Source organism: Thunnus maccoyii, chromosome 3 (genome assembly GCF_910596095.1).
Source record: "Thunnus maccoyii chromosome 3, fThuMac1.1, whole genome shotgun sequence".
Lineage (NCBI taxonomy): Eukaryota > Metazoa > Chordata > Actinopteri > Scombriformes > Scombridae > Thunnus > Thunnus maccoyii.
Window position 1 is genome coordinate 32,837,617 of NC_056535.1, and position 22,338 is coordinate 32,859,954.

Sequence of the window (22,338 nt, forward strand, 5' to 3'; positions counted from 1 at the left end):
TCTAGATGCATAAATCTCGCGAGATTTGTATGCGTTGTTTCTTCATTGTACGAGTTGTTTTTCATTGTACAAAATAGTTATGTTTGCAAATGTAGTAAGGTTTACGAGCAAAAACACTTGGTAAGGGTTAAAAGATCATAGTTTGGGTTAAAATGATCACTTGAAATAAATCTCGCGAGAGTTTCGCAAATATAAGGTTACCTTCTAGACACGATCCTAGACGGTGGCGGTCATGCACAGCGGCAGGACTCCACATGTCCACACGGTGTCGCTATAAAGCAGAAAAACTTTCACCTGACATCTATTTTTATCTGAACCCTCCAAGTGTCAAGTTCCCCCCCGGGCAGCGCTCTCTCTCTGTGCCCTCCTGCCTCGCCATGTTGCTGGGTTAAAGCTCTTGGCCCAGTCTTCAGATTTTACCGTTTCTGTTAAGTTTCAGAGTGACAACTGCCAAAGAAACCAAGATGTCGAGCGTTTCTTACCACATCTCCAACCTGCTGGAGAAAATGACTTCCACTGACAAAGACTTCAGGTAAACAGCAGCTGGTGTGTCTGACAGTGAGATGACACTTTTTGATCCTGACTGTGTGTGTTTGTCATGTCACCACACAAGCGAATATCTTTCATTTTTTAGATATTTAACTTGATTTTAGACGTTTTTTTTCTAAGAGATACAAGTACAATCAAGTCAACTTTTAAGTGTCACTATGTGGTGAGATCTGAGATAAGAGTGTCTGTAAGTCAACAACAAGTTTATTTAACATCAAATATGTTTGTTTAATGCAAAACAAAGAATTGGACAGTGGTGGAAGAAGTACTCAGATCCTTTACTGCGATAAAAGTACCAATACAGCAATGTAAAAATACTCCATTACAAGTAAAAGTCCTGCATGAACAATCCTACTACAGTAAAAGTACATAAGTATTATGAGCTTGATGTAGTTAAAGTATTGCAGTAAAAGTAGTGGTTTGGTCCCTCTGACTGATATATTATGATATATGACATCATTAGATTATTAATACTGAAGCATCAGTGTTAGAGCAGCATGTTACTGTTGTAGCTGCTGGAGGTGGAGCTAGTTTCAACTACTTTATATACAGTTAGCTAGTTTAGTCCAGTGGTTCCCAACCTAGGGGTCAGGCCCCTTCAAAGGGTCACCAGGTGTGTGTGTGTGTGAATGGGGAGTTCATTTTTATACCTTTGCTTCTTCTCTTTCTATTAACTCATCCCACTTTGTCCCTCTCTGTGTCTCCTTCGGTGTTCGGTGTGTTTATGTTCAGGTTCATGGCCACTAATGACCTGATGTTGGAGCTCCAGAAGGACAGTATTAAGCTGGACGAGGACAGCGAGAGGAAAGTGGTGACCATGCTGCTCAAACTGCTGGAGGACAAGAACGGAGAGGTGCAGAACCTGGCTGTGAAATGGTAAACATACAAACACCAGACACAGGTTAGGGTCTACAGATGGAAACTGGTCCCACTATTTTTTTCATACAGGGACGAGCTGTACAGTCCTTTTAAAAGTGGAAATCATCCCTGGATATTCAGGGGACTACTGTGATGCTCACAGGTACCTTTAGGGGACATCCAACGATGTCTAGGAAGATTCATAGTCACTGATTATGTAGTACGTTCACTTTTTCCCCTAAACTGAGCGGTCACATCGATGTTCAAATGTACTTCAGTACATGCGCCACGCTAGTAAGTGAACATATGAACAGTTATTGTGACAATATTGTAGGGATGACTATATAATAACGATTATATAATGACTGTATAATGACTAAGTGGGTAAAGGCCAATAATAGAACTGCTAGAACAGGTAAGTTCAGAAAATGACATAATTTTACTGTAATTCTGCAGCTTTTAAAACCAGGAAAAGACACTTATGCCATATCACAATACTATACAAAAAAAATACTAAATCTAAGACGATATCTAGTCTCTAAGCTGTAACTTTCTATCTTTTTTTCAGTCTTTTAATGAGATTTTAATGAGTACATAATGTATTATAGCTGATGAGCTCCTCTGCTAAAAGTTGTCTGTATTTAATAAACTGCTAAAAGTAAAATTTTGGACTTCACATAATTACTCCTGGAGATTTAAAGATTTCATAAAAACAGAATGAACGTATTGAATATTTAATCCATAAGAACCCATGGTGACACAGGTGTCACCAACCCTTTCAATGTTCTGGAAAATTCCTTATACAGCTTTGTCCTTGATTTTAACTCATGAAGTCCCTGAGTGACATCTACTGAACATCCTGGTGCAGTCATGTGACAATGTGTGAATCTGTGTACCCATGACATCACTTCCAAAATGGCAGTGTGCCTGGTCAGCAAATGTGACAGAGCTAGCTAATTTTAAAAAGCTTGTTTTTTGTTACTGAAGGTAGGTTTCAACCAATTTAACAATTCTGATGCTTTAATAAGATGTCCTGTATTACATTTAACCTGTTCTGACCACATTTCTTGAACAAATTGATATAAAACAAGTTAGGGAAATATCGTTATGACATGTATGTTACATTACAGATCTTTTACACTGAAGGTAGAATTACAAAAAAAAAGTTCAGAAATGTGTTCCTTGTGGTCCATTTGGTCTGTTTTATATTCCCCCTAATTTTCCTTTAAGGAGAACTGGGTCCAGGTTCGTATGGGTTAAATATGTATACAGACATTTTTATATATTGTTTTCAGAAGCATCTGTCATAGATGAAACATTTTACCAAGAAGGTAAACCGACAGCTGCTTCACTGTTCTCTGTGTGTTAAATGTTATATGTGTGTGAGTGAGTGTAATGTCTTTCATTGCCCTGATGAAGAGTAACTGATGGTAACTGATGATGATTGTACTGTTTACTGTGGGTATGTTTGATTTTTAGTTTGGCCCCTCTGGTCAGCAAGGTGAAGGAGCCTCAAGTGGAGACAATGGTGGATACGCTGTGCTCAAACATGATGTCAGACAAGGAGCAGCTGAGAGACATTTCCAGTATGGGACTGAAGACTGTGATCGCTGAGCTGCCTCCGTCTTCATCAGGTAACGGCTGACTATTAACTCCGCTTTTCCTCTTAGTCTAAACTTGCAGCTTTTGATGTCAGATTTCCATGTGAGATTGAATCTGCTGCTTCAGTCAAAAATTTAAAAAATGTTCACTCTTCTTTCAAAGAATTTTGTCTTTAAAGAAAAAACAACATTCAGCAACACGAATTACATTCACAGAATAACATATTTCTAAAATCTTTCACTTTTATCATGAACATCTGCATGGCTTCAGCACCATTTTTGAACAAAAGTATTCAGACAAAAATGATCTAATCTACATTTTTGTTTTGAGTTGCTAGTTGATTCCCCTCTGGGTTGTTACAGTATATTTATGTGGGTTTCCAGGTTTGACCCTGACAGCCAGTGTGTGTAAGAAGATTACCTCCCAGCTGATTGGTGCCATGGGGAAACAGGAAGATGTGTCAGTTCAGTTAGAGGCTCTCGACATCCTGTCTGACATGTTGGGAAGGTAAAAGCATTATGAAACATTTTTACCATCTAAAGGCAGGGAGCAAGGATGGTGAGATCAGTCTGTAGCTCAATATGTCTGACAACTTTGGTCCGAAGTATCTCAGCCAGGTACTTTGGTTTGCATAGTTCGTTAGTTTCAGAGTCAACACATTCATGATCTCTATAGAAAGAATTCTTCTAATTTTAGAAAACTTCATGTGATTTCTGTCGCGTCATTGTCAGGCAAAGATACTTAGAAAAATTATTTGCCATCATGCACTTTGACTTTTTCAAGCTGTTTTTTAGCCGTGTGTTTGGCGTTCCTCTTTGGATGATGTTGTTGGCCAGTCAGTCCACCACTTTGGTTCAAACTGAAATATCTCAATAACTATTGAATGTGTGGCCATAAAATTCTGTACAGATATTCATGATTCACAGAGGACAACTTCTTCTGACTCGAGTGAGCTATGAACTTTTCCCTTAGTGCCACCAGCAAGGTCACATCTGTGGTTTTGATTGAAATATTTAGACAACTACTGGATGGATTGGTGTGAAATTTGCTACTGATATTAAAGGTCTCTAGAGGAGAAATCCTAATGACTTTAGTGACGGTCTGATTTTTTATGTATGAACCAAAATTATAATTTGTCCAGTACTTTGGTTTATGACCAAATACCTGCAATACAAATGACAAAGCCTCTGCTGTGCTTTGTGTTCAATGCTAATTAGCAAATGTTAACATGCTAAGCTAATGGTGATGAACATAGAAAACATCAGCACTTAGTCACTCCATCGGAACCAAAACACAAACCAAACAGCCCATTTTAGGTTGTTTCAGGAGTTTTAACTTTGCATTTCTTGTGAACAAAAGTCAAAGACATGAGTTTCTTTTTAAAATCTGATATGTGCACAATCAAGAACTACGCTCCAAACTGACCAAAACTGAAACTACAATTACAGACTAATTCACTTATTATTTGAAAGTTTTAATACAACATAGAAGTACTTAGTGCTAATCAGTAAATGTTAGCATGTTAACAAACCAAGCTAATATGGTGAACGTGGCCAACATTATACTCAGGATGTTGATGTTAGCATTTAGCTCAAGCTACTAGCATTGCTGTGGACTCTTGTTACAAGAATTAAGACAATGACTCAACAAAAAAAATCCACCAAAAAAGCAAAAATTAAACACAAAATATTTGATTCCTCAAGCGTTCAGCCACTGAATAGCGTGATGGGACCTCAGATGTTTGTGATGTTTTTATTTTTCCTGCAGGCTCAGTGGTGCACTGGTCAGTTTCCACAGCTCTCTGCTGTCCAGTCTGCTGCCTCAGGTAAGAAGTTATTAGTTTAGTAATATTACAGTGACAAACCTTATTAACCTCCATCGTATTTATAAATATTGTTTATAATCTTAAGACAGTATTTTTTGTTCTTACGATAAAGTCATCCTCAAGCATTTTGGCTTATCGTGCTTAGACGTTTAGAGCTGCAACAATTAGTCAATTAATCGATTAGTTGCCAAATATTAATATAACAATTGATAATTGATTCATCACTTTGAGTAATTTTTTAAGAAAAAAAAGTAAAAATTCTCTGATTCCAGCATCTTAAATGTGAATATTTTCTGGTTTCTTTAGTAGTTGATGACAGTGGTTCCCAACATTTTTGGTGTTAAGGACTCTTAAACTGATCAACACATCAGGCTGCAGACCCGTATTTGATAAGATGTAATTTCACAGATCCCATCTGATAAGATTTAATTATTCCATAACTGTTTGTACTGTAGATTGGCAGATTAACAGTGTGATAGAGTGTGTAAGAGTGAGAAACCTATGAACAGAACAGTAATTCTTATCCATTCTCTCATTAGGCTAATTTCTAGCCAATAAAATAATAGTGAAAGTAAAATATTCTCCATTTTTCTGGGGACCCCTGCGTGTCCCTGTACCTATGACAGTAAACTGAATATCGTTGGCTTGTGGACAAAACAAAACATTTGAGGATGTCACCTTAGGCTTTGGGAAACGGACATTTTTCACCATTTTCTGATATTTTATGGACAAAACAACTAATCGATTAATCGAGAAAATTATCAACAGATTAAGTGATGATATATAAATAATCCTTAGTTACAGCCGTAGTTTATTTTTTGTTGTATTTGACTTTTTTCATTCATTCATTCTTTCCTCACCCATCTGCTGCATCAGTTAACCAGCTCCAGAATGGCAGTCAGGAAACGCTCCATCTTGGCTCTTGGTCACCTGGTGCCCTGCTGTAGCCCCGCCCTCTTCTCCCAGCTGACTGAACACCTGTTGACGGAGCTGGCGAAGGGTCCGCCCACTTCAATGACGAGGACGTACATCCAGTGCCTGGCAACCATCAGCCGTCAGGGCGGCCATCGAGTCGGTGAGATCTGTTGCTTCTTTTTATGCTGCGTTCATGTCGAACAAGAAAAACCAAACAAGCTTTTAGAGATACTGGAGGCTCTTTATACCATGACTGAATTTTTATATAGTTCTTGTTTGCATCAAGAAGCAGTTTTTACAACTTTTTAGTCATGCTAGTGACATGCTAAAATCACTTTTGTCAAGACTGAAATATCTCAACTATTGGATGGATTGCCTTTAAATTCATGTTCCCCTCAGAGTGATTATAATCACTTTAATTTGTCCAAAACTTAAGTTTATGACAAAATACCTGCAAAACTAATGACATTCCCATCAGCCTCGGCTGCTTTTTGTGTTTAGTGCCAATAAGTAAATGCTAGTGTGTTAGAAAACCTTTACTTAATCCAATAATACTTTGATGATGAATAAAGAAATAACTCCACAGGCTTGAGTTGATTCTTACTTGAATATATTTAAGTTTTTAATACGTAAGACATATATCTGATATCAGAGAAGCTCCTGGTACATTCATGCATGCATGGACACAGTCAGAAACTTAACACAGTTCAGTTTAAAAGTATTCTTACAGGGCAGCTTAGTTTACGCCACCTGGGAGGGAAGAAATGTGGGCATCTCTCGGTCAAAGTGAACTAACTAAAACATGCAGTGGATGAGGGACCATGAAGACTAGAGGCCCTCTGATCAACTATCATGTCTGTGTTAATTAAAACATTCCTTTATGACTATCACTTTTCCCACAGCTAGCACTCTAATTTAAGATTGTAAACATTATACCTTCTAATCATCAGCATGTTGTCATTGTGAGCATGTTAGCATACCGATGATACCATTTAGCTCAAAGCAGCACTGTTACTAAATACAGCCTCACAGAGCCACCAGCACGGCTGTAGACTCTGAGTCAAATCAGACAAATGATGAGTTTTTTCAGTATTAACCCAAACAGGATGGTGCAGGTTTAGATAAAGACGTGTAAACTGTTCATTTGTTTGTCTTTAATGTGTGTGTTTGTTGTGTAGGTGAGCATTTAGAGAAGCTGATTCCCATGGTGGTCAAGTTCACCAGTGTGGAGGATGACGAGCTGAGAGAGTATTGTTTCCAGACCTTTGAAGCTTTTATACGCAGGTACACACACACACACACACACACACACACACACACACACACACACACACACACACACACTCCCTCTTCTCTATTACTTACTGTTGTGTCCATTTTGATCGGCAGGTGTCCAAAGGAGATGTCACCCCATGTTGCCACGGTGACTCAGCTTTGTCTTAAGTTTATGACCTTTGACCCGAACTACAATTATGATGATGCTGAGGAGGAGGAAGAGGATAGCATGGACATAGACGGGTTTGATGAAGGTTTGTGCGCATGTGAGACATTTCTACCATCCATCCATCTCACTCAACCAACAGTAAGCAGAGTCAGACCAACATCTTTGAGGTTGTTATCGATATTTTAGGTCTGATAACGATATATGGGCCAATATTACATTCATTCTTTCAATAACTGAGACCGAGATGTGCACTGAGTGAGACATTTTACTGCTAAACAAGACTAAAAGTCTACAGCTATGCTAACAGCTCAGTGAGGCTATGTTCACAATCCCAAATCACAGCTAAGGCTGATGGGAACGACATTAGATTTGCAGGTATTTAGTCATAAATCTAAGAATTCAATATATTAAAAATCTGACTTGATTATGGTGCTAGATGAAAAGAGATCACCAAAGTTATTAGATTTCATCCTGAGGGGAACGTGAATATCTGTACCCAATTTAATGGCAATCCATCCGATAGATATTTCACTCAAGGGATCACAAGTCAACAAGATTCTTTGCTTTTCACAGATAAATCTATGAAAAGCACATATTGGGTGATTTAATGGTCCAGATTTACCTGCTCAAGAGTTAAAGGTAGCCTGTGGAGTTTCTGACATTCCTGTCAATGGTTTCACACAAATCTACTGTGATCTACAGGTGACTAAAATGTGCCAAGAAATGCAGCAAATAATAGTAATGCAATAGAAGACATGGATGTAAACAATGTAAACATGTAAACAATGCAGGATTTAAGACACTTCGGTGTTGCAGATGTTTTATAACGAAGGAAATGCATTCAACACTTTTTACTTTTGTTTGTTTACTATAATAATTTCACAAGGTTCCTCTTATATGTGCTGAAACTTTATCCCTGTTCATCTTTGACAAGCGCTTCTTTGTTGTAGTAAAACTTTCATTAATAAGTGAGTTAGTTTGTAGTTGTCAGTTTGAGGTGTAGTTCTTAACCGTGCACATCAGATTTTAAAAAGAAACTCTTTAAAGTCTTTAACTTTTGTTTACAAGCAAAGTTAAAATTACTGCGAAGAATCTGCTTTTTCGCTGTTATAAAAACTCCACAAATATAAATAATCATTTGAAATAATTATTTTTAGTAATTTTAACATAATTACATTGAAGATCTGTGTGCTCCCATCTTCTTCTTCTTGTCTCATGACTCCATCCAGAATCCGACGACGAGTACAGTGATGATGATGATATGAGCTGGAAGGTGCGACGCTCCTCCATCAAGTGTCTTGAGGCGTTGATCGACACGCGCCGGGACCTCCTCCTCTCCTTCTACTCCTCCATCTGCCCCGCCCTGCTCGCCAGATTCAAGGAGCGCGAGGAGAACGTGCGGGCAGACGTCTTTGCGGCTTTTTCGACGCTGCTGAGACAAACGCGAGTGGGATCGAGTCACCACGGCCTCATCGTGGCCGGTTCGGACACGGGAGCGAGCAAGGAGGAGGAGCCGGCGGTCGCCATGCTGAAGAAACAGGTAGAGAATGATGTCACGAGTTTGTTTACAGTCTGTCAAAGATTTAAAATAAATCCTTTTTCAGTGTGGAAGAGGATGATGTGGTGAGTCAGGGTTCGTTACACAAACATTTCCTGAAGACAGACGGGCGCATGGGGCAGAAATAATTGGCCGCCTTAAGCATCAATGGCAGAATGATGAATGATAACAGCTGAGGTGACGTGATACCGAAGTGTGACATTTTGTTCCTGGTCTGGATTAAATTGTTATTTGGACTAAAGCATCAACACAAACAAAAGCTCTGTTGGTTGATATATTTTAACCAGTGAAACAAATATATCCTAATATATTTCTTGGGAATCTGTTAAGAGAATCTTTGTTTTTGAAAAGCCCATAAAAACCTTGCTGAGGGATCACGGACAATGATTCAATGTGGATCTAACAACTGGATTGTTGGTATAATGTGTAGTTTATGAAGAGGCTGGAAGTGAAGATCTAGCCTCCATTTGGCACCAATCTGTCTCTGGGTAACCTATAAATGTATTGTAATATAATAAACATGTTTTACTCTTAATGACACAGTAGACAGGTAAAGTGTGTGTGTGTGTGTGTTTGTGTGTGTGTGTGTGTGTGTTGTCGGTGCAGGTGCCGGTGATAGTGAAGGCTCTCCACAGACAGCTGAAGGAGAAGAGCTTAAAATCTCGACAGGGCTGCTTCTGTCTCCTCACTGAGCTGGCTCACACTGTACCTGGAGCCCTGGAACAGCACATACCTGCTCTAATACCTGGTACACACACACACACTCACACACACACACACACACACACACACACACACACACTCACATTTCGACTTCACACCTCCCTCATTTCACAGCTCCCTTTTTATTCCTCGCCCATTTGCACTAAAAAACCTCCCAACATCTATTTCTCTCGTCCTTCTGCTCTCTCCTTTCCCCTCTTCCTCTTCCTCCCTCCTTCCTCCAGGCATCGTCTTCTCCCTGACTGACAAGTCCACCTCCTCCACCATGAGGATCGATGCTCTCTCCTTCTTCCATGTCCTCCTCCTCTCCCATCCTCCTCAAGCCTTTCAGCCCCATATGCAGGTCCTTTAAACCTCTTTTAATGCTTCGCTTCTTGATCTTTGCAGTAGAACTGCAACGATTAGTCAATTAGTTGATCATCAGAAAATTAATTGCCAACTATTTTGATAATCAATTAATTGTCTGGAGTCATTTTTTAAGAAAAAAAAAAGAAAAACACTGCAGTAAATGACATCAGAAAAAAGGGGGCAGAACAAAAATAAATAAAAATAAAATAAAATAACAGAAGCATCAACAACAATAGTTGATTGAGGTTAATTACCGTCATTATCACAACCTGTGATTATTGGAGAAGCAGCTCATTTTCAGTGAAAGATGATAACTGAAGGCTCTACACAGGAATGTAGATATTTCATCATATGTTGACCATTTATCAGAGTTACATACACCAAAAAGATTATATTATTACATTGAGGTACTGGTGAAATTAACAGCATGTAGCTTGACTGTTGAACACTCCAGCTGTTCAAAACAATTAAAATAGATGTAAAAACACCCTCTGGATGTGATACATGAGACACATATCAACACATGGCTTTGTCATTTTGACCAAATAATTAAGAAATGAGCTTTTGTGACGTGAAGGAAGGGCTCATGTGGAGAATTTTCTCTCTGTCACCCCTGCTGTGGTTCCTTCAGGTGCTGCTGCCGCCGGTGGTGGCATGTATAGACGACACTTTCTATAAGATCACCTCGGAGGCTCTGCTGGTCACCCAGCAGCTGGTCAGAGTGATGAGGCCGCCGGAACAGAAGGGAGGATTCGACCCCAAACCGTTTGTTAAAGAGGTACGATGGGTCGGGTTTGGCAGGTCTGTTTTCTTCTGGACTGTCTTGTTTAATCTCCTTTTCTAGTTTTTCCTGTTTGTTATTTTCAGCTAAAATAAAACCATCAAGTTATGATAGTCTGTCAGTTTTAACACCTGGACGGCCAGTAAATGTCAACAATCCATCTATTGGAATCTATTTAGTGTTTAAGTGTTTCATTAACTTTTGTTTCTTCAAGGTGTTTTCTGCAACTTTGAAGAGGCTGAAAGCAACAGACATCGACCAGGAAGTGAAAGAAAGGGCTATTTCCTGTATGGGTCACATGGTGTGTCACCTTGGTGATCACCTGGGGGCGGAGCTGAAGGGTGTGTTGGCGATTTTCCTGGAGAGGCTGAAGAATGAGATTACGAGACTGACAGCAGTGAGGACCATCACGCTCATCGCTGCCTCTCAGTTAAAGGTTCAGTATGAATGAAAGACACATTTATTAAACTGTGTAATATAAAAAAAATACTAACAAATGAAGAACTGACTAAAAAACAATAAAACTCTCCCTTCTCTTCCCTCCCTCTCCTTCAGATTGACTTGTCGTCCATCCTGCCAGAAGCTTTGTCCGTGTTGGGATCTTTCCTGAGGAAGAACCAGCGGGCTCTGAAGCTCGGCACGCTGGCGTGTCTGACCGCACTGGTCACGCATCACGCTGCCAGCATCAAACCGGCAGCACTGGAGCCCGTGTTGAACGAACTTCCTGCTCTGGTGGATGAGAGCGATATGCACGTATCACAGGTAGAGAGGAAAGAGCTCTGGTCTGGGATAACTGGGAGAGTGATGTTTAAAACTGGTAATTAATAGATGTGTATATACCAATTTCTGGAAGCTTAGAAGGTTTCACTAAATACAAACTAGAAAGCTCTCAGAGTGAACATATTTCTAGACAGTATCTTCAGGCACTGAATGGATCTTCTGGTTTTAATGACATATGGAAGTTTCTTGTTATAACAACTTACCAACTTAACATGTTTTAATTAGAAAAATTTCTCGTTATAACAAGAAACTGAGGACGTTTTTTTGTCATGGTGGCAACAATATGTTGTGTAAAGTTATTAAAGAGGACATATGCACATTTCCATATATATTGTATATATGTCTATATTTATATTGTTGGGCTCTACTGGAATATCTTTGCATGATTTACAGTAAAAAAACCCTCCTTATTTATCTTATACTGGCCCTTTAAACAGGCCGTTTTAGCTCCCCCCCCCCCCGATGAGCCCACTCTGTTCTGATTGGTCAGCTTCAGGAAGCTTCCTCCAGCTCTGGAGGCTACGTAAACAAACCATGAAACGAACTATAGTAGCAGGATTTCTATTATTTTTTCATTCTTTACTTGTCAAAATGTCAACAAATACATCCGTACATGTCTGATCCGATCAAAAATATGCGAGTGGACAATGCAAACAATGCATGGAAAAACCTTAGCAACCACCTTAGCAACAACTTTAGCAACCACGGCTATGAAATCCACGACGAGCCGACGTCAGCTCGTCAGCAAGGAAGAAAAAAAACGCGGCAAAGTTAGCCTTCAGAGCAGGTTGAAGCCCTGACTTTTTGATGTGCAGGCAGCATTTCTACATATGTTCACCTCAAGTTAACCTCATGTTTAATCATTTTATCATAACAGTATATAAATAACAGAAAATCACTAAAAGCAGAAAATGTCCCCTTTAAACCAAGATGTAAAATGCTTCATAAATAACCACATGGTGGCGCTGTGTACATAAGAATCTGTTCAGTAGTTTTTTGAGATATCCTTCTAACTAACAAACCCTTAATCCTGAACCCTAAACTTAACCCCTTTGAGCTGTGAGTAAACGTTTCAATTTATAAAGTTCTTTATATTGATATTATTATAATATACATGTAATATATGCTGTTTCTGTGTTCAGGTGTCTGTCACCTTGTTGACCTGCATGGCCAAAGCCTGCCCCTCCTCTCTGGCTAAGATCAGCTCCTCTGTGCTGCCGGGGGTCTTCAGACTCGTCCATTCTCCACTGCTGCAGGGCGGTGCGCTCGCAGCCATAGTGGCCTTCCTACAGGCACTGGTATCATCCAAAACCAGCAACCTGAGCTACAGGTAAGACCAGGTGTGTGTAGGTGAATTATGTGTTGGATTTATTTAGGCCTTAATGTTTTGGGTTGAGGATAGTTGTTAATAGTTTGTTTATAATGTTTTTGTCGACCCACGTGGGTTTTAGTGCTGATTCTGATATTTTTGGATGTAAGCTGCAGTTCTTTTTGCCAATATTGAAGACGTAAGATGTAAAAAAAAAAAAAAGAAGCAAGAATTCAAAAATAATCCCGTTCCCCTCGAGCTTGTAAACAGAACTCATCTCATCAAGTGAGATGGAAACCTTCCAGAAACCACAGAGGAAACACCTTTAAGCCCATCATGAGACAATACAGACATACAACAACATGTTGAACCAGTCCAAGTCATGTTTCAAGTGTGTAAAGGAGTAAAGAAACTGATATTCATCTGATTACAAAGAGCCAGAAGAGGAACTCTAACAATCAATAACACATAACAATCAATTAACACGTTTAATTTGAAGAATATCATGCTAGTGCGCTTGTGCTCCATCATTTTAAAGTAATATCCTCCACCTCTGTCATCCCTCCTCTCTCCTCCTCTCTTCTCCTCTCTCCTCCTCTCCTCTCCTCTGCAGTCAGTTGCTGAAGTCTCTCACAGAGCCGTTCCACAGCTCTCCGTCCTCTGCAGACAGCTCTGTCATCCACAGACAGTCCTACCACTCCGTCGCTCGCTGTGTAGCTGCTCTGTCCTCCGCCTGCCCCAAAGAGACACCAGGCACAGTAACCAGCCTCATACAGGAGGTTTGTGTTGAACATTGTTACTGTACATCAGCTAGGAGTCCTCCTTTAATAGCACTAAATGTTCCTATCTGAGAGTTTACTTCTGAAAGCTATATACAAATCATGAATGAACCTTCTTTTTATGTCTATGTGATTGGTGGACAGGTGACCAGTCTGTGTCAGTGAATGTGAAACAAAATATTTATCAATACAATACATGGATAGACTGATAAATAGAAATATACACTTTTTTTATTTGCTTTGTCACAGATTTTATACATGAAACAAAGTAAAATTGACTTGTCAAGCAGATTACCAGATGTTTGTTGATTGTTGTTTTTCAGTTGATCAAACAAAATAGTATTTAATAGCATAATTACTGTAATATTTATTGCAGTTGGTCATTATTTAATCAACACTTAACAGATGGTCTCACAGACTGTGGTGTGAAGAGTGCACTATCGGTTTGAGGACTAATTCACAACTGATGTATCTCAAATTCATCACATCTGTGAAGTGCATTTTTTTCAGTGTGCTATTAGAAGAGAGATGTGCAAACTGTCATCTTCTGTGTTATTGGATTGTTTGTCGTTTGTTCAAAATATGCTTTCGTTATTGTTATTGTATTTTTTTAAAGCACGGATGCAATGAGGCTCATTACCTGCAGCATTTGACTTAGTTTAAAATGTAAAAAATAAAAAAGTAAAATGTTTTGTAAATTACTCTTATTCTTAGAAGTTTCTTCTAACTCGGCCAGTTAGGAGCCACTTTTAGCCTGAATACGGCTCCTGGTCTTCTGTATTCTGTACTCTGTGTTGCTGTATCTGCTGTCTCTGCTCTTCTCAGGTGAAGAATCCTGGTTCTCCAGAGTCCGCTCGTGTCCTGGCTTTATTATGTCTGGGGGAGGTGGGGAGGAACGGCAGTCTGGGAGGGAGTAAAGAGGTTCAGGGAGTCATCCTGGAGGCCTTTTCCTCCACCAGCGAAGAGGTAAGACTTACATGGTTCCAGGGATACAAATAGTATCAGTTATTTTGAAAACAGTCCAAATCACAAGAGTATCCATAGTCTGACCAATAAGTTTATATTTGAGTTTTAAAAATCTGCTAATGATATATCGGCCCATTTATCAAGCCATTCCTTCCAGCTTTCCACCTGATTAATTTTCTGTTCACACAGTATTAGTTAGTATGTTGAAACCAGAAAAAATGTATTTATACTTTCTTTTTCCTTCATGTCAAAGTTTAATTTTTATTTTCTTGTTCCAAAGTCTTGTTTTTTCTTTTGCCTTTATTGATAGTTGATAATAGAGACCAAACAGAAACATGTTGAGTGAGTTGGTTGAGAGATGAGAGGAAGATTAGAGGTCAGACAGTCCTGTAATGGTTTATTTGTTATAGGCATGGTGAAAATGAACAGAAAAGGTCAAAAATTGACAATAACATTATTGTTTTTTCTGTAGTATTCATGTGGATGGTACAGTGAGTGAAGACGGGGTTGTAACCAAATGAGCTATGAATAAATTTGTAGGAAAACAAAATGTTCAGCTGAACGTTTTCCTGGATGAACGGAGGAGGGAAAAAAAAGAACAAGACTTCACACAAGTTCCTATTTTTTATAGTCTCTAGTGTCTTGTGGTTTCAGGTGAAGACGGCGGCGTCCTGCGCTTTAGGCAGCATGGCAGTCGGCAGCCTAAACGACTTCCTGCCCTTCATGCTGAAAGAGATCACCTCCCAGCCAAGAAGACAGTACCTGCTTCTACACTCCCTCAAAGAAGTCATCAGGTATGTGTGTTCATAGGTTTGTGTGTCTGTTATCACTACACAGCTATTATAATATGAGATGCAGCCGTTATTTATATACAGGCTTTATTATGAGAATTTACAGTATTACGTCATAAAACCAGAATCTCTTTAAACAATGACTTCTCTTCCTCTCTCTCTGTTCTTCTTGCTGAATACTTTCTCTCTCTTTCTGTCCAGTGCTTGTCCAGCCTCGAGTCTCTCGGCCCACGTGGAGTCTATCTGGGCTTTGCTGTTTCAGAACTGCGAGTGTCAGGAGGAGGGGACCAGGAACCTGGTGGCTGAATGTTTGGGAAAACTGACCTTAGTCAACCCGTCGCAACTATTACCCAGACTTAAACAGCAACTTAAAGCTGGTATGATGTGTGAGGTGGGAAAGTGCTTATATTTGTCTGACCAATGGATGGAGATTTTGAATCTGACCATCCATCCGATGCTTTGGTCCTGAGCAAAATATCTCTAGAAATATTGCTCAGATTGTTGTGAAATTTAGTATCAATGTGGCATCAGCAGCTTTCAGAGGGACTCTATCCTCAGTAGAAAGTGATTCCTTTAAAGAAAGACGCATTACTGTGTCTTTCTTTAATGACAGTCGGTTGGTTCACCACTTTGACCCAGACTGAAATATCTTGACAACTGTTTGGTGAATCGCCATGAAATTTGGTACAAACGTTCATGTTTTCCAGAAGATGAATCCTACTGATGTTAATGATCCTCTGAGCTTTCCTCTAGCGCCACCATGAGGTTGACTTTTATGGGTCAGAGTGAAATATCTCAACAACAATTTGATGGATTGCCATGACATTTATGACAGATATTCCTTGGAGAATACATTTTAAGGGTTTTTATGATCTTCTTTTCTTCTAGCAACAAAAGCAAGTGTTTGACTTATACTTTGATTTATCTTAACATCTACTTGATGGATTGGCATAATATTTGGCACAGACTTTTCCTCTAACGCCACCATGACGTTGACTCTTTGTTCACATTCACAGTCCTTAGAGGATGAATTGTAGTAACTTTGCTGACTTGACCTGCAAAACTAATAATATTCCCATCAACCTCAGCTGTACTTGTGTTAGTCCCAATTAGCAAATATTTGCATGCTAACACGCTAAACCAATAAGCGTGAACATGGTAAACATTATACCTGCTAAACATCACCATGTTATCATTGAGAGCTTGTTAGTATGCTGATGTGAGCATTTAGGTCAAGTACAGCCTCACAGAGCTGCTGGTGTGGCTGTAGAGTCTTACTATTGTTTATAGTTAATATTAAAAGCTGTCTGCACAACACACATTTCATTCACCTCATTTGTATTTGAGTGGAGGAAGAAATCTCAGACAGATATCACAAAACCTGGGTAAATAAAACCAAAACTGTATCCCCATGAGTAGAAACCACCAGTGAGTGTTATTTAGGTCAACCAACCCATTAACTAAAGAATCTCATCCAGGACTCTACCTGCCCCCTCACAGGTTCTCCTCTGGCTCGCAGCACAGTGGTGACGGCTATCAAGTTCACTATTGTTGACCAACCTGCTCCTATTGACACACTGCTGAAGGAATGCATAGGTAAGACACACAAGCACAAAAACACACTTGTTTTACTTTCCTTGTGAGGACAAAGCCAGTCTTAATTTTAAAGGATAGTTTCACATTTTATAAAAAATTCTGTATTAACCCTTTCATGCATAGCGGTCACTACAGTGGACAGCTATTCAATAGCCGTTTTCTTATATATGCATGGGTTTTAATGGTATAGTTGCATATCAGCCAACACAGTGGACTCTAGTGTGTCATCCCAGACACTGCCATTCATTGGTCAGCCTTTGTAAGTGCAATACAAATTTCTCAAAACCAAGATGGCCGCCTGCTCGCCGGAAATGCTCACCAGCTCAGGAATATCTTGCCAACCCTTCTATAGTAATAGACCCTTGCAGGTAAATAAAATTTTGTAACATCAAGTAACAACTAAGGAGTAATACATTTTTTAAAATTTCCAAGTGAGAAAATGACAATTAATCATCTGTCCACTAAGTTGGACAAACTCCTTGAAAAATGCGTGTTTAAAAAAAATGAAGTTCAAATATTTTTTTTCATGCCTAAAGAGGAATAAAAACACTTAAGAAAAAAATCCTGACTGAGGTTATCATAATTCATGCATGAAAGGCTTAAAACAGTAGTTACATGCACATACTCTATGTACATTGAAAGAGTTTTCATCACTGTAATTGTTCTTCCTGTCTATACTGGCTGTGAATCACTTTCTAAAGCAGTTCCAACAATCCTCATTCTGTGTAAACTGCATCCTAATTTTCAGCTGAAGCGAATATCAAGTAATTATCTTCAAAAATAATCTTTTTAATAAGAAATTTCCTCCTTCAATGTGCATATTGCTGATATACACAATGTGTTTTAACCCTCTGGAGTCCAGGACCATTTTGTTTAATTTTTGCAGAACTTCTATGCATTCATTTTTCTCTTTGATTAGCTGCTTTAAAATTGTCTTTACTCCACATGCAGCTTTAATTATAACCTACCAGTTTGTCAATTTTACTAACCAGGTTACCATTACAAGAAAAATGACACAGGCACTGAGATAAAATGTACAATTTTTTTTTTAGTGATCATTTTAAATTTTATTTTTGTATTTTATTGGTTTATTGGACAGTGCACATTAAACACTGTTGTAAATGTGATGTTACAAAGTCACCAGAGCTGTGACTGTACCTCTGCTGATTATTATAGAATATATTAATAATTCACTGTTTTATTTTTGCACAGTTCAAAAGATGTTACATGATCTACAGACATAAATGAGATATAAGTAAATGACATAATTATATAATGATATTAATGATATATAAAGTTATGTCACTATAAGTAAAACATGCTCAGTGCTCAGATTTCTCAACCCAAGTCCCAATCCTGAACTAACACCTTAAATTTGACAGAATCAGTTAATCATTTCTCACTTAAAACATATCAAATTTAAAGTCTTCTTACCAAAACAGAAGTACACACACATATCCCTGTCTCTCTATATCTGTGATGGTATCTGTGTGTCGGCAGGTGACTTCTTGAAGACCCTGCAGGACGAGGACATCAACGTGCGCCGCGTCGCCTTGGTGATGTTCAACTCGGCAGCTCATAACAAACCATCCCTGATCCGTGGTCGTCTAGCAACGGTGCTGCCTCACCTCTACAAGGAGACCCAGATCAGGAAGGACCTCATCAGAGAGGTGGGTTGACTGGTTGGGAAGCTAAACTTTTTCACAATATGTTTATCAAAGCTTTGTGCAAGTGTTTATATTTTTGTGTGAATTGCAGGTGGAGATGGGTCCATTCAAACACACTGTGGATGATGGTTTGGATGTGCGTAAAGCAGCATTTGAGTGTATGTACACTCTGCTGGACAGCTGTCTGGAGGGGCTGGACGTCCTGCAGTTTCTAGATCATGTGGAGGAAGGACTCAAAGACCACTATGATATAAGGGTGGGTAGAAAACATCAACATCAGAGTTTCGAGTTTAGTCTTCTTCTCTGGGTAGAAAGTGTTAACGTCCCCAAGTCAGAACACATCTTACGTACGCTCAGTTGTTGCTACGAACTTTAAAGTTCAGCTGAAATTCAGTTGCATTATTTTGTCTCCTACAGCGTAAATATCTGCTCTGTGTTCTCCTTTGTAAAAAAAATCTGAAATCAAAAGGGAGAAATGTATATTTAACATTTTTTGGTTTTGATTTTATTCGATACAGCCAAATAAATCTTGAAGCAATAACATGTCATTCTATCATCGGCAGAGCAGACAGTCACACTGAGCCTGATTGCATCCTGCTACTCAACACAAGAGCCACAGACTCTGAATAGCAACCCACATCAGCTTCCCTGCTAAAGTCTCCTTCTTATCTAAGATACAAACATAAACACACATCTTGTCCTGCACTTTAGCTTGATGAACGAGCCAAACAAACATCCACCGGGAAAAAGTGCACCGCTTACATCAGTTAGCAGGCTAAATAGCTAATCAGCTGCTCAGCTGCAGCACATTAATGTCAATGTGCCTGCAAATGTCACTTCAGATCTGTTAGATGCTGGTTTGGTTGTTGCTCTGTGGATAACTTTGGTCGCACCTACAGACACAAGTGTCTCATTCATCTTCTTGCCTCCGCTTCTCCATGTGTTTCCCGTGTGTTTGTACTTCTGTTTGTGTAGATGCTGACCTTCCTGATGCTTGCCAGACTGGCCTCTCTGTGTCCTGCTGCTGTTTTGCAAAGACTGGACAGACTGGTGGAGCCACTTAAAGCTACCTGCACTACCAAGGTACCAGAAACACATTCACACAGACACATTTAGGAGTCTTAGAGGTCATAACTCATAATATAATACATATAAACACTAAAATATGTATTGTGTTGTTTGTGGTGACTGAAACTGAAGTCTACAGAGTATTGCAAACAAGACTTTTTAAGCTAGATATTTACACCACTTAGAGGTTAAAAGAAAGGTGAACATAAAATTTATATGAATGTTGGTCAAAACTACAAAAATAAGATCCAGGCTGGAAAAAGCTCATTTTTTCGGGAAATACGCTTAGTTGCTTTCTCGCAGAGAGTTAGATGAGATTAATACCACTCCCATATCTCTCTGCTCAGTACAAATACTGGAAACAGGGTGAAACAGCTGACCTGGCTTTGTCAAAATCTACCTACCAGCATCTCTAAAGCTCACTAATTAAAGATATATTGTTTGTTCAATCTGTTCATAAACTGAAATGTAAAGATGACACATTTTAGTGTCATTATAAATATTTATAGACTGTGTTAATTAGTTAGCTTTAGAGATGTTGGTAGGCAGGTTTTTTGAAATTTGTTCAGAGCCAGGCTAACTGTTTCCTCCTGTTTCCAGTAATTGTGCTAAGCTAAGCTAAGCTAACTGTCTCTTGGCTGTAGCATCATATTTAATGGACATGAGACTTGAGTTTTTTTTCTGAAATGCTAAACTACTCCTTTAATAGAACCTATAAATTCTTCAAACCTGCGTTAACTAATTTTATGTTCCCTAATTTTCAGCAGAAACAAGTAGTGAACAGAACACTGACATCATATCATCAACTTTTAAGTTGATATAATGAACTTGTTAGCAAATAAGTTGCTTATTTCCCTATCTAGCAGTTAAGGAGCAACATTATCATTCATTTGGAGTCGTGTTTCTGTCCACCTGGTAAATGTAAGTCCAATATTCACTCTCTTTTAGCTCTGTTTCTTCTCTCTATCAACTCCTGAGGGAAATATCTGGCTCTTTAGCTGCTAAATGCTCCACTATGTTCACCAGCTAGTCTACAGCTAACTGTGTCTGTTTGCTGTTTGGTGCTGAGCAGGTAGTGTGCAGTGGCTTTTTAGGGCTTTTTCTCTGAAAACAGCTGCCTGCTGCGGCCCAAAATGAGTCTATGAGAGCGCTGAGAGTGAACCACAGTAAAGTTGCAGCCGGACAGATAAACAACGAGCTGAAACTCACAATAAAGCTCCATAAAGTCGAGAGGAGCTGCAGAGTCTCTGATAATTTTCTGTAGGTTCATCACTATGAGCCACGACCAACACATTACACTCTGACAGCTCTTATGTTGTTATTACAGAAAATATCAATTATAGCCACTCTAAAGTCTCGTTTTCTTTTGTAAAATATATATCACACATTGTATCGAGGAGTACAGTCATAATGAGCTTGTGATGATGGTTCCCACTACACTGAAATTAACCCCACCGCCTGCAGGTGAAGGCCGGTTCTGTGAAGCAGGAGTTTGAGAAACAGGAGGAGCTGCGGCGCTCGGCCATGCGCGCTGTCGCTGCCCTGCTGGCTGTGCCCGAGGTGGAGAGGAGCCCCAGCATGGCTGACTTCGCCAACCAGATCAGAACCAACGCAGACATGGCGTCCATCTTCCAGAGTGTGCAGGGAGGGGAGGGAGGGGGCTTAGGACCTGCAGAGAGCATGGACATGAGCTAGACTCGGATGATGGAAGAGATGTTTTATTATGATGTTTTTTTATAGAGACAGTTCATAAAGCCGCTCAGTGTTTTATAGAAGCTCGATGCTGTTCAAATTTGTTATACAATCACAGCTTTATTTAAAAAACAAAATATTTTCCAACTCAACATTTGGCTTTTTTAATATGAATTTACTCTGGGAAAAATACATTTTATGATAGACGTGATTTAAATGGATTTTGCAGTTTCTTTTTGTCCATTTTGTGTCCTTTGCAGTAAAAACTGGGTTTCATTTAGTTGACATAAAAATAAAGTGTAAGCAACACTCAGTTTGTGTCTGACCTTCTGCTTATGTGACGGATTAGAGACGTAGCAGCAGAAATGTTGTGTCACTAGGTTTAAATGTTCATGTAAAATCTGATAAATTTGTCTTTTCTTTCCATCCAGTAACACTACAAATATCTCTATATTTTACTGTGTAATGAGTTGTGTCTGTCAGCTGCACACAATACCACATGATGAATGTCTTTGAATGAGATGTTTCATAAGTAATATTAGACTGACACTGTTCTCTTTTACAGGATAAGGCTTTTAAAATATGGCTTTGAATAAACCAAAGTTTTCCATTTGGACACTGAAGTTTTTAAAAAAAATCCCAACGTCAGTGAAATTTAGCATAATTGTTCATGAAAGAGTGAAGAGGATCATAAGTTGTGGTATTTAGATCAAGAAATCAGTGAGTAACGGTAGTCTTTTATTTTTGCTAGCTTGACTAAGATGTTAGCTAACTGCTAACAGTAACCATGAGTCCTAAAATGAGATTTTTCCAGCAAAGATGACTGACTGTCTTGGATCATTCCATAACAAGGTTTAGTAGGAATGGACCCAAATGCAGAGACCAGAATGCAGAGTTGACAGAAATCATCTTTTAATAATGCCGATATTTCCAACTCATTGTCGCTGATTGCCGATACCGATATATGCACATATTTTTTTCCAGCTGGCTGAGGAGACTATTACACATGCAAGCATAGATTATACTAAGTATGATCAAGAAAGACAATATATGAAGGAAGAATTTAGGAAGACACCAGCTAATACGC

General features: G+C 39.1%; 1 protein-coding gene across 1 annotated transcript; it reads left to right on the plus strand.

The window, feature by feature from the left end:
- The first annotated feature begins 212 nt into the window (after positions 1 to 212).
- On the plus strand, positions 213 to 21,564 carry cand2 (cullin-associated and neddylation-dissociated 2 (putative)). The gene is made up of 24 exons (XM_042407191.1): positions 213 to 532; positions 1,282 to 1,425; positions 2,887 to 3,041; positions 3,393 to 3,516; positions 4,777 to 4,834; positions 5,711 to 5,909; positions 6,928 to 7,033; positions 7,139 to 7,278; positions 8,423 to 8,733; positions 9,358 to 9,499; positions 9,699 to 9,817; positions 10,454 to 10,600; positions 10,818 to 11,039; positions 11,159 to 11,365; positions 12,526 to 12,713; positions 13,306 to 13,471; positions 14,297 to 14,437; positions 15,092 to 15,231; positions 15,430 to 15,605; positions 16,729 to 16,824; positions 18,325 to 18,494; positions 18,583 to 18,747; positions 19,467 to 19,574; positions 21,024 to 21,564. The coding sequence occupies exons 1-24, from the start codon at positions 465 to 467 to the stop codon at positions 21,252 to 21,254; spliced, it is 3,723 nt and encodes a 1,240-aa protein (XP_042263125.1). The 5' UTR covers positions 213 to 464; the 3' UTR covers positions 21,255 to 21,564.
- Positions 21,565 to 22,338: the final 774 nt, after the last annotated feature.

Excerpts from the sequence above, each read along its gene's own strand:
- cand2 (XM_042407191.1), top strand. The coding sequence starts at position 465 with ATGTCGAGCGTTTCTTACCACATCTCCAACCTGCTGGAGAAAATGACT. Across the intron at positions 7,034-7,138 it reads TTTGAAGCTTTTATACGCAG|GTGTCCAAAGGAGATGTCAC; the intron begins GTACACACACAC and ends TTTGATCGGCAG. Across the intron at positions 11,040-11,158 it reads TCGCTGCCTCTCAGTTAAAG|ATTGACTTGTCGTCCATCCT; the intron begins GTTCAGTATGAA and ends CCTCTCCTTCAG.